The sequence below is a fragment of the Oncorhynchus keta genome, chromosome 28 (assembly GCF_023373465.1).
Source record: "Oncorhynchus keta strain PuntledgeMale-10-30-2019 chromosome 28, Oket_V2, whole genome shotgun sequence".
In the NCBI taxonomy this organism is placed as follows: Eukaryota; Metazoa; Chordata; class Actinopteri; order Salmoniformes; family Salmonidae; genus Oncorhynchus; species Oncorhynchus keta.
The window spans coordinates 53,821,646-53,835,148 of NC_068448.1; the positions used below are offsets into that span (position 1 = coordinate 53,821,646).

Genomic DNA, 13,503 nt, shown 5'->3' on the forward strand with positions numbered 1-13,503 from the left:
TGTGTTGCAAATTTGGAAGAACGCAAAGCTACGTCCAATTCATGAAAAATATTGCCGTAGAGTGATTTGCAACGCAATGAAATAAACGATAGAGCATAATATGAAAACGATAGAAAAAAGGTCTATTGCCACACGATATATATCGCCATGTCCCCTAGCCATATATACAAGTAAACAAAGTCTGTTTTTAGAGTACATTGACAAGGACGGCAGGTAGCCTAACAGTTAAGAGCGCTGTGCCATAAACCGAAGGCTGCTGGTTCGAATCTCTGGGCCGACTAGGCAAAAAACCTGTGTCCTTATTGCTCCTATAAGTCGCTCTGGATAAGAGCGTCTGCTGAATGACGTAAATATAACATGTGACAATAGTTTCTCCAATGTATTAGAAAAAATATTTCCTGGTCTCCCCTTTTGATAACTACTCGGCATGAAATGGAAAGATGTTATGCTCTGATCCAGTGGAAATGTCATAACACCTGATTTACTTCTTATCCTTTGCACAAGTTGCGAACAGCTGTGTCTGTCCCGAGCACACTGGCGGGGGAGGCTCTGAGGGCCCAGATCATGTTGCAAGCTTGTAAACCTGAGCTTCGGACCAGACACAGTTGATAGTTGATAAGATGTTTCAAGTTTTTTGCAGACAGGCCATGCGTAGCCAATATGATTTATAGGATGCTTTATTATAATCTGTATATTTTCTACCTGCAGGCTGCAATGTTTTTCTGTTGGCTTTGTGTGCTATTTTTACATCGTTGGCAATAGAAGTTACTTTTAGATTTGAGTAATTTTCTTTTAGATATAGTTTTGATTAACCCCATGACAATGATTGAGATACAGACTAGTATATAGATTAAATTAAACTGTTCTACGGAAATGTGCATATGAAAATCAGAACTGGCACGCCGGGTCGGTAGAAATTGTAAGAGAAATTGGACCTCCCAAATGGAAAAGATTAGCGATCCCTGGTTTAGCCGGCTACTGGCAACTTCAGGAGCGTAACAGTGGAGTTGGAGCAGGGTCAAGAACAGGTTTTTTTTTTCTGGTTAGACCATCTTGATCTCTGGCTCTCTTGAATAATTTGTCTTAATTATTTAATCAAACAGTGTTCTTAATAAGGTACAGGGGGCAGCATTTTTACTTTTGGATAAATAGCGTGCCCAAATTCAACTTCCAACTTTCTAGAACTGTTTGACTCATGTCTGTGACTATAACAGAACTTATGTAGCAGGCAAAATCCCGAGGACTAACCGTTCAGAATTACTTTTTTTTTTTGAGGTCTCGGTCTGTTCAGTGAGTTCTCATTGGGAAATTATATTTTTTAGGGAACTTGTTTTCTATTCCTACCGCTTCCACTGGATGTCACCAGTCTTTGGAATTTGGTTGAGGTTATTCATTTGTTCAATGAAAAAGTATGGCCATCTAGGAACTGTGTAACACTGTTGAGAGTTGCGCAAGACTTGAAAAGTATCTTGGTTTGTTGTCTTCCTTTATTGAACACCGATAGACCCGTCTTCAATTTGATGGATTATTAACATTTAAAAATACCTAAAGTTTTATTACAAAAGTAGTTTGAAATATTTTGGCAAAGTTTACAGGCAACTTTTGAAATATTTTGTAGTGACGTTGCGCAATTTGGAAGCTGTTTTTTTTCTGGATCAAACGTGCCAAATAAATGGATATTTTGGATATATATGGACGGAATTAATCGAACAAGGACTAATTGCGATGTTTATGGGCCCCCTTGGAGTGTCAACAAAAGAAGCTTGTCAAAGGTACGGCATGTTTTATTTTTATTTTGGTCCTTTTGTTCAATTAATTCCGTCTATATACAGTGGGGCAAAAAAGTATTTAGTTAGCCACCAATTGTGCAAGTTCTCCCACTTAAAAAGATGAGAGGCCTGTAATTTTCATCATAGGTACACTTCAACTATGGCAGACAAAATGAGGAGAAACAAAATCCAGAAAATCACATTTTAGGATTTTTAATTAATTGATTTGCAAATTATGGTGGAAAATAAGTATTTGGTCACCTACAAAAAAAGCAAGATTTCTGGCTCTCACAGACCTGTAACTTATTCTTTAAGAGGCTCCTCTGTCCTCCACTCGTTACCTGTATTAATGGCACCTGTTTGAACTTGTTATCCGTATAAAAGACACACTCCAAACTCTACTATTGCCAAGACCAAAGAGCTGTCAAAGGACACCAGAAACAAAATTATAGACCTGCACCAGGCTGGGAAGACTGAATCTGCAATTACAGGCCTCATCTTTTTAAGTGGGAGAACTTGCACAATTGGTGGCTGACTAAATACTTTTTTCGCCCCACTGTATATCCAAAATGTCCATTTATTTGGCACGTTTGATCCAGAAAAACACCGGTTCGAACTTGCGCAACGTGACTACAAAAAATCTCTACCTAAGTTACCTGTGAACCTTGCCAAAACATTTCAAACTACTTTTGTAATACAACTTTAGGTATTTTTTAACATAAATAATCAATAAGATGATCTGTGTTCAATACAGGAGGAAAACAAACTGGTCACGCGCCTCTATCTAACAGTACACTTTAAGTGACCCTCCTTCTGAACAGGGCTACTTCTTCATTACACAAAGGAAAAACCTCAACCAATTTCTAAAGACAGTTGACATCCAGTGGAAGCGGTAGGAACTGCAAGAAGGTCCCTTAGAATTCTGGATTCCCAATGAAAAACATTGAAAAGAGTGACTTAAATTCTTTTTTTAAAAATCTGGTTTGTCCTCGGGTTTTCGCCTGCTAAATAAGTTCTGTTATACTCACAGACATGATTCAAACAGTTTTAGAAACTTCCGAGTGTTTTCTATCCAAATCTACCAATAATATGCATATCTTATCTTCTGGGGATGAGTAGCAGGCAGTTGAATTTGGGCATGCATTTCATCTGGACGTGAAAATACTGCCCCCTGTCACCAAGAAGTTAAAGCATAAGACACACGCTCGGTACATGTAGTTGATTTTATTAGAACACATAGGGTGTCTTTTATATATTTTTAAAAAATACATGTTTCTAAAATTCAGACCAATCGATTGGTTGAAAGAAAAGACCACTATCGATCGACCAAGATTTGTTTTTAGTCGGGGAAAGCCCTTGAAGCCAGAAAGCCTTTGTGTTGCTTTGAGGGAGCTTTTCATCCTGTCTGGAAAAATAACCAGGGGAATGACTGATTTCACTGACTCTTCCATGTTTAATATGCTCAGTGGTTGTACAATCACATCACTCGGTCTGTCTCCATCTGTCCTTCCTCCAGTGTATAATATCTAAGACGTTAGACTCGGCCAGCGCCCAGTTTGCTGCCTCTGCCCTGGTGACCACGGACCAGCTGATGGCCTTCAAGGGCAAGGAGGAGGGGGTTCTGGGAACTGGCGTCAACGGAGTCTTTCCAGGCTCAGGTGAGCAGCAGCGCCAATGGGATCTGAGCTCTTTGGGCCCTGGTTAAAAGTAGTGCACTATATATGGATAGAGTACCATTGTAGGACGCAGACCAGATTTGCAAATTAATACAATTAAATATAGAAAGGACTGTAGAGTTGAGGAAGTGCTCTAGTCTTATCAAAGTATTTTCTTTACCCATCTCCTCACAGCATTTTACTGATGAATGACATGTATGGTATAGTCTAATGTATTAATGTCTCCCTCCCTCAGGAGTGTACAAAAGCTTACACCTCGCCAGCACCACCCACACCCACCACCCCAACACCAACCAGACTCCCACTCCTCCTCCATCAGCCCCCACTTTCCTCAAGCCCTCCACCACTACATCCCCTGTCACCGCCTCCTCCCTCAGCTCCCCAGCTAACACCCATGGGAATCCCCTCCACTTGGGTAGCAACGCTGCCAACTCCACCCCCACCACCACTCAGGTCCTGATAGGGAACAACGTCCGTATGAGCGTACCCTCCTCCCCTGTCCTCCCCAGTCTGGGCGGAACCACCACGCGCCACAGCCACATACCCAGGGCTCTGGGAGCCTTGCCCTCCTCTGCCTTAAAGATGGCTGCCAACACCAACTGTCAGATGCCCAACAAGGTCACCGGGGCTTCTACCATGGACATAGGATCCAGGTGAGATGATTTAACATATTCTAACAAATTCACTTTGAATAACATACTGTTTAAGGCATGCACTCGACTTTAACTGAATGCTATTATAAAAACATACTCTGACACAGACCAAGGCTATTCACAAATGATAAGGTTAGGGGTTGTGATGAATCTGTTATTTGTTTTAATTAATTGGTGCCATGCCTTAATCTTGAAACTACCCCTCCCAGATCCGGGAGAATTGTCATCAACTACACTAATTAGCATAACACAACGGACAAAAAAATCTTGCTCGAAAATATTAATATTCGTGAAATCACAAGTGAAATATAGTGAAATGCAGCTTAGCCTTTTGTTAATCACCCTGTGATTTAACAATTAATTTCAGATTTTGATATTATGCTTTACAGCCCAAGCAAGACCAGCATTATCGATAGCCTAGCATTATGTCCAGCTAGCAGCTGGAAAAGCAATCAAATTCAATCGTTTACCTTTTTTTTTTTTTTTTCTTTTAACCCCCCTTTTTCTCCCCAATTTCAATTGTTGTAGTAGCTACTATCTTGTCTCATCGCTACAACTCCCGTACGGGCTCGGGAGAGACTAAGGTTGAAAGTCATGCGTCCTCCGATACACAACACAGCGCACATCCAACCCGGAAGCCAGCCACACCAATGTGCCGGAGGAAACACCGTGTACCTGGCAACCTTGGTTAGCGCGCACTGCGCCCGGCCCGCCACAGGAGTCGCTGGTGCGCGATGAGACAAGGACATCCCTACCGACCAAGCCCTCCCTAATCCGGACGACGCTTGGCCAATTGTGCATCGCCCCACGGACCTCCCGGTCGCGGCCGCTTACGACAGAGCCTGGGCGCGAACCCAGAGTCTCTGATGGCACAGCTGGCGCTGCAGTACAGCGCCCTTAACCACTGCGCCACCCGGGAGGCCTAAATCGTTTACCTTTGAGCTTCGGATGTTTTCACTCACGAGACTCCCAGTTACACAGCAAATGTTAATTTTGTTCCATAAAGATTATTTTTATAGCCGAAATACCTCTGTTTGTTCTTTGCGTTTTGTTGAGAAATCCACCGGAAATTGCGGTCACCACAACGCCGAAAAATATTCTAAATTCGATCCATAATATCGACAAACATGGCAAACGTTTTTTATTATCAATCCTCAAGGCGTTTTTCAAATATCTATTTGATAATATATCAACCGGGACAATTGGCTTCTTAGTAGGAGCGAGAGGAGCAATGGCCGCCTTTGTCTATTACACACAAATCACTCTGAGAGCCACCAGCTGACCACTGACGCAATATTGTCGTTCACGCTCATTTTTTGAAATAAAAGCCTGAAACTATGTCTTGTGACTCTAGACACATTAGGGAAGCCATAGAAAAAGGAATCTGGTTGATATACCTTTCAATGCTCAATAGGGAGGCATAGGAACGCAGAGGTTTCAAAATAAGAGTCACTTCCTGATTGGATTTTTCTCAGGCTTTCGCCTGCAATATCAGTTCTGTTATACTCACAGACAATATTTTTACAGTTTTGGAAACTTTAGTGTTTTCTATCCTAAGCTGTCAATTATATGCATATTCTAGCATGTTGGCCTGAGAAATAGCCCGTTTACTTTGGGAACATTATTTTTCCAAAAATGAAAATACTGCCCCCTAGTCTCGAGGTTAAACAAATGTTATCAACATACAGAGTTAAAGTTAATAAGGGGTCTAATGGAAGCAGTTTTTGACATGGTGTTTGTCTTGTATTCTTCCAGGGATAATCACGATCAAGACAAACCAGCTCTGAACAGTATAGCGGACAACACAGTGGCCATGGAGGTGACGTAGCAGAGTGGTGGTGGTGGTGGTGGTGCTAGCTACCATGACAGTCCAGCCAGGCCCAACGCTACCCAACCCTCTGCTGGCCAACCAGTCCTCTGCTGAGAGTCTGCTGCTACTCTCTGAATCCACTCTTTAGGTGCTGTGCATCGTAGCATTGGGAATGCAAAAGGGACGGTAGGCGGGTGGTCGGCGGGACTCCACACACATACACACAACGGACTACATACGGAGTACGGACAGACACGTTTCCATGGCAACTGTGGGGATTACATGGGTTGCAATTCTCATCTCTCATGCTTTTTAAATGTTTTTGTATTCGTTACTGTTAATAAGAGTAAAAATTGACATTGTGTAAATTATGAATATGGCAAATTAGTATCTGTACAGTAACTAAATATTTGTAATACCCCCCCCCTTGTATATATGTTACTTGAATACAGAAACTTGTTTTATTTGATGTTTTGCACTTGGGAATAAAAATAAAAAAGCGATAAACTTGTGAGTGTGAGATGTGAGAGTTGTATAAACGAAAGAGACATTTCAGAAGAGACGTTTCATCACATGCATGGTGCAGAGCCTGCTGTTTTATCTATTTATTGTGCTGTGTTTACAGTTTCCTTTTTTTCCCTTTTGTTTTTGCACTGTACCTTCATTGGTTCCTGTGCTGTAGTAAATGTTAGGTAGCTACGGACTCCTGGGTATTTTGTATATTGTAAACACAATGCAGGTTTCCCCCCTTTGGGTCCCTGCGATTTTCTTTGGATCATGTGGAATTCAATGGTGATATACAGATAGACTCTGTGGGGAGGGGAGCCAGAGGTGGAGGACATGGTCAGCTTTGGTTCACTTCACTTAGCGGGGTTAAAGCTCTTCCTGGGATCTTCCATTTACGTTATCCCGACACAAGTAACAAACTAGGGATTAAGTCTCTTCCTAGAAGCATCTCTCTCATGCTTCTGATTCAAAGCACTTATCGATTTTGTTTTCTGTTTTTTTTATCAATATTAATGCTGCTTTTGTATAATTTTGGTCCCTTGTTTTCATGCAATGCCCCCCCCTTTAATTATTTTAACCCCACACACATTTTTGTAAAACAGAATTGAGTTATTTTTGTATTTTTCTCCTGTGTTTGTGGTAAAAAAAAAATGATTGTAAGCTTCTTCGTATTGACAGACTTCATTATTTTGTTACTTGTTTATGCATAGGTGATAAGGGAGGTGAATGGCAGTTACAATTGCTGTATGTATCATCATTCCAATTTCTGTCAAGAAAAAAAAAATGCTAATGCGGGGTAGCTATGGAGAAAGGCTAATTTTCTCTTATCTCACCGTTTCAAACTCCAGACGGCTGCAAGGCCAAAAACCACAAGTGTCGGGTGCCTTCCCTTGGGGGAAAAAAACGTGCTCTCTTCTGTGAAGAGTAAGGCACAAAAACAGTGCTACTCCTAGTAGTACTTTTTGTCTGTGTCGTCAGAATCTGAATGCCCAGTCCAATGGCAGGATTTATCCTTGAGGTTTTCTTGTCCCACCTGGAGGCTGAAAAGAATAATGAAAATAAAAAAGTGACAGAACTCTACGATAATATAAGACAATAAAGCCCAGGTCATTATATGTGGATTATGTGGCTCTTTGTGTTCTGTTGGGTGAATGTTATGGTCCTGTGTGTGTTTGTGTGTGAGCAAAAATTGGCATATTTTAAGAACGAGACGTTTTGAATAATGTAACTCATGCCATGCAGGGTTTGTGTAGGCCTATGGATGTTTCAACTGGGTGGCTGTGTGTGTGTGTGTGTGTGTGTAAGAGAGTGAGAGCACAATGTTTTGGGGGAGTTTTAAGATGGTTTATACTAAATTGTTTCATCTTGTTTACATTATCACATTTTTATGCTTTAATTAAAGCACAAGTATCACTGAGCTGAAAGCCATCCCGTTTCCCATTTAAAACTGATTACTCAAAGGGTAAATAAGTGTTAGTGTGATTGTGCGTGTCTGAGTGTATGCTTCGCAGGTTGACATTACCTAAACTATTAGCACCCTGTTTGAAAGGAACAATGACCTACTGAAAGAAAAGACCAGGCATTCTTTGACCAAGTGTAACCTCATTATTTGATTGTTATTGGGAACAAAAATGCCAAGCATTACATGCAAAGGGAATTATCCCCCATTCTTGCCCAAATGGTATCCTATTCCTGACGTAGTGCACTACTTTGGACCAGGACCTAGTGCATTAATAAAAAGAAATAATGTACTATATAGGGAATAGGGTGCCATTTGGCACTCGGACCATGCAGGCATGTTCATAATTGATTCCACACCAGCGGATCCCAACAGCACAGCCAAGATAATTCAGTCCCTCTGTAACCACCACTTAGATAAAACAACGAATCAAGTCTGCTTTCTCATTACAACAGTCTTAGGTAACATCCCAAACGGCACTGTATTCCATACATAGTGCACTACTTTGAACCTGGCCCTATTCCAAAGTAGTGCACTTTGTCAGGAATAGGGTGTTGGGCTGCTTCAAGCACTGACGTGAGAGAGAAATAAAACTGCACACACACACTCCCAACAATACACTCACACTGCTCCCAGGGACAATTCACCATGACAACGCTATGCCTTCAAGATACAGCTCGGCAGCACATGGAATTACTCTGCTTTCCGTTAACCCCTCCAAGCAAACAGCTGAAATATAAAGCTCATTCTCTTCGTCTGTCATTCACTCTCAAATTGCCCTCATTCTGTAAATATGAATTCTTTGGCTTGGGTTTAGCTTTCAGAGTATAGCACAAAATGGACCGTGTGACCAAGATAACCCTGGTGGAAAACAAGATGCATCTGTTCACAACTGGATCGGATGTCTTCTTCAGGGAGGTGATTGGAAGGGCTGACAGCCAAGCAGATTTAACCCCTTGCTCGCCACCTCACTCGATCTCCCCCTCTCTCTCCCTCTCGTCCCTCTCTCTTTCCCCCTCAGTGCCCCATCAACCCTCGCCCTGGCCAACAGGTGCAGTAGTTTGAAAGGGAATGGGGACTTTGTTGATTGATAGCCTGGTACTGTCTATGATATGACTTCTCAAAAATATAATTTTACCTCTGGAGAGAGAGAGAGCCTTTCCTGTATAACATGATCACGTTGCTCAGGGATGAATTATGATTTGCTTCTCAGTAGGGTTAGATTAGACTTTTTCGAAAGACATGGAAGGATGAAGAAGTTTAATGACTATGTTATGTTCCAAATAGCACCCTATTGCCTATGGGCCCTTGTCAAAAGTTGTGCACTATGTGGGGAATAGGGTGCCATTTGCAGTGGTGGGAAAAGTATCCAATTGTGATGCTTGAGTAAAAGTATAGATACCTTAATAGAAAGTTACTCAAGTAAAAGCTAAAGTCACTCAATAAAATACTACTTGAGTATATGTCTAAAAGTATTTGGTTCTAAATATATTTAAGTATCAAAAGTCAAAGTAAAAATAATTTAAAATTCCTTATATAGAGCAAAGCAGATGGCACCATTTTCTTGTTTTTAAATTTGATGGATAGCCAGGAGCACACTCCAACACTCAGACATAATTTACAAGTTATGCATTTGTGTTTAGTGAGTCCGCCATATCAGAGGCAGTAGGGATGACCACATGTTCTCTTGATAAGTACATGAATTGGACCATTTTCCTATCCTGCAAAGCATTTAAAATTTAATGAGTACTTTAGGGTGTCAGGGAAATTGTATGGAGTAAAAAGTACATTATTGTCTTTAGGAATGTAGTGAAGTAAATATAAAAGTTTTCAAAAAAATAAATAGTAAAGTACAGATACACAGAAAAAAATACTTAAGTAGTACTTTAAAGTATTTTTACTTAGGTACTTTACACCACTAGCCATTTGGGGCACAGCCTATTTCATTCAAGTGGGGTGATGTAGTCGGACTCAGCTCTGTTTTCAAGCTGGTTGTCTTCACTTTGACATGTGAGCAGAATAAAGTGCATGGTGTGAAGCTGTGGTAAACAGAGGGAGTGTCCCAAATGACACCCTATTCCCTTTATTGAGCACTACTTTTGACTAGGATCCATATTGCTCTGGTCAAAAGTAGTGCACTATATAGGGAAATGGGTGCCATTTTGTGATGTAGCCACAGAACCATTCAGGGCCAAAGCTACTATCCCCTGCTGTCACTGTGGACACAGTTGTGGTGTGAGATCAATCTGTACTGAGCTTTTCTATTTCACCGGAGACACATACAGATTTCAATGGAGACACATACACACATTGCAAACACTCAGTCACCTATGCTGGACTGAAACAAACTCAAGCTGAGGAGGGTCAAGCCAGGTTATATGTTGCAGCCAGCCAGTGCTGTTGAACTTCTTGTGCTTGCACGGTCCTTGAGTGAAAATTGCACTCAATAGAGAGTGGCCATTTTCCTTAGATGGCCATTCTCTCTAGATGGCCATTCTCTTTAGATGGTATTATGAGTGTTCCTCCGTCTGTGCTCAAGTGGAGAAAACACTTATGAAAACACTCTACTGTGGCAGCCTTTTACAGAGCTCTCAGTAAGAGTGGGTTTTTTAACAGGAACATTGGGTTTTTATTAGCTGAGTGTTGACTGTTGGATGTTGTTCTGGTTCTGTGCATATTTCAGCAAGAGAGCTCAACCAGTGATTTATGTGATGTATGTTTCTTCATGTATACTGATTTTTTTCTTCTGATCTAAGAATGTCTGCATGTTTGGACATTTGTGAGCTTCTATTTAGTTTTTTTCAGTGTCATGTCATTCTGATGCAGACGGCCTTCAGTGACAGTGAGGTGTAGGGAACAAGCCGGCTACGACAGAGCCTGGGCGCGAACCCAGAGTCTTAACCCCTTGCTCGCAGCTAGTGCTGCGAAGCAGTGCCCTAGACCACTACGCCACCCGGGAGGCCTTTCCCCTTCACTGTTAACAGAGGGCTAATATCAACAAGATACATGCCAGTCTCACTAGGCTTAAAGTAGAAGAAAGATTAATCGCATCACGTCTTGTTTTTCTAAGAAATATTACTGTGATGAAAATTCCAAATTGTCGGCATAATCAAATAACATACAATGCTAACAGACATACATATTCCACCAGGCATGTCACCGGGGGTCTCTTCACAGTCCCCAAGTCCAAAACAAATGTAAGGAAACGCATAGTATTGTATAGAGGCATGGTTGGATGGAACGCCCTTCCATCTAAAATGACCCAAGCAAACAGCAAAATCAGCTTAAAAACTACACCTCACAGAACAACGCCTCTCCCTAAGCAAGTAATGTTTTACCAGTCCAGCTTTAAACAACATTCAGCTTATAAAGGCTTCATAAATCCTTCATAATGCCTCCATAAGCACTACGTAAATGTGTTACAAAGCATCTATAAGTGTATGTCATGCTTTATAAAAGGTTCAGAAATGTGGTATAACTGTGTGACATAATCCTCTATGTCAAATGTGACATAACCCACTATGTCGAATATAAACATGTGCTTTATAAAGGGTGACATGTTGTGCTGAAGGATGGCATACGCTCTAAAGTGATGTCATATTAGTCACATTACACCTAATCTCAGACACTTCCGCCCAAATGCGCAGAAGGTCTGGTGGACCAACGCATCAAACTTGTCCTTCATTAGTTAGGGTTAGGTTTAAAATCACATTTTAAGAAGAGAAATTGTGGAAATAGGAAGGTTTAGGAATAACTATGACTTTTTGACTGTATTAAGTAGTGACGATGACAAATACTTTATGCAGTAAGGTCCCTCCTATAGAATTCTATGGACACTCCCACTAAGGCCACATTTTAATGGTTGATATCATGACTGACCTTCATGTCTTAAAATAATGATGAACTGTCATTTCTCTTTGCTTATTTGAGCTGTTCTTGCCATAATATGGACTTGGTCTTTCACCAAATACGGCTATCTTCTGTATACCCCCCTACCTTGTCACAATAAAACTGATTGTCTCAAAGAAGAAAAGAAATTCCACAAGTTAACTTTTAACAAGGCACAACTGTTAATTGAAATGCATTCCAGGTGACTACCTCATGAAGCTGGTTGAGAGAATGCCAAGAGTATGCAAAGCTGTCATCAAGGCAAACGGTGGCTACTGGAAAGAATCTAAAATATAAATATATTTTGATTCAGGTTTTAAATGTACTTAATTATCAAAAGTATAAAAGTATAAATAATTTAAAATGTCTTATATTTACCAAACCAGACAACACGATTTTCTTGTTTTTTTTTATTTTACGGATAGCCAGGGTCACAGTTCAACACTCAGACATAATTTACAAACAAAGCATTTGTGTTTAGTGAGTCTGCCAGATCAGAGAGGCAGTAGGGATGACCAGGAATGTTCTCTTGATAAATGCATGAATTAGACCATTTATCTGTCCTGCTATGCATTCAAAATGTAACGAGTACTTTTGGTTGGCAGGGTAAATGTAAAGAGTAAAAAGTACTTACTTTACACCACTGATGAAATCATGCACAAAGTAGCCTATAAAATAGCAACGCACGTGACATATACTCACATGCGCGCAACACATCTAGTTTCAACGGAATATAATCTGCAGGCAGCAAGAACACGCAGCTCTCAAATGGTTTTGGAGCAGAAAATGAATAATGTCATCGGTAGCCGGTAGGTAGGAAAGACGTTTCAACATATGGGTATGCAAACCGGGTATTGAAAAAGTATGGTCCGAAGTCTTGGTTAGTAGGCTATTTGTGATGTGCAATTCAGTCAACATGTGCTGTTTGCATCAGGGGCGTAGGCATGAATGGGCCTGGTTGGACAAAGGCCCACCTACTGGGGAGCCAGGCCCTGCCAGGCCTACCCAATCAGATTAAGCAAAACAAAAAAATAATACATTATTATTACAAAAAACACAGTTCCTTTCACCAGATGTTTACCTACCTCATCCCCATACTGTTTTTATTTATTTACTGTTCTGCTCTTTTGCACACCAATATCTCTACCTGTACATGACCATCTGATCATTTATCACTCCAGTGTTAATCTGCAAAATTGTAATTATTCGCCTACCTCCTCATGCCTTTTGCACACAATGTATATAGACTCTCTTTTTTTTCTACTGTGTTATTGACTTGTTAATTGTTTACTCCATGTGTAACTCTGTGTTGTCTGTTCACACTGCTATGCTTTATCTTGGCCAGGTCGCAGTTGCAAATGAGAACTTGTTCTCAACTAGCCTACCTGGTTAAATAAAGGTGAAATAAAAATAAAAATAAAGATGATGGTAATTTGAAACAACCCTTTCCTACAGTTAATGACCAAAAGCCCCCTTGGCCTTATGAGTAGAATATATTAATATATTTTTAAATAATTAATCAAGTTTTTTTATTTATTATGAAAATGTATGTTAAAATGTATTATGTTTGAAAACCAAACAACAGTGCGGGGCATGCTCACTGAATTAAAGGGCAACAAACTACAGAATCTGAATTTCTTCGATTTTTTTTTCCCAGACCTCATAACTCATCCCCTGATGTGGTTTAAGCATTGTTGTGAACACAGAACATCCAATTTAGTTGTTTTTCTATTAGAAAAGT

General features: G+C 40.6%; 1 protein-coding gene across 1 annotated transcript in view; it reads left to right on the forward strand.

The window, feature by feature from the left end:
- The window catches only part of LOC118361560 (enhancer of polycomb homolog 1-like), a 47,369-nt gene extending 39,833 nt beyond the window's left edge, over positions 1-7,536 (forward strand). The window contains exons 12-14 of the mRNA XM_035741581.2: positions 3,286-3,427; positions 3,681-4,098; positions 5,854-7,536. Coding sequence (XP_035597474.1) covers positions 3,286-3,427; positions 3,681-4,098; positions 5,854-5,926 — 633 coding nt within the window. The 3' untranslated portion in view covers positions 5,927-7,536. The remainder of the gene's footprint in view (positions 1-3,285; positions 3,428-3,680; positions 4,099-5,853) is intronic.
- The last annotated feature ends 5,967 nt before the right edge of the window (positions 7,537-13,503 follow it).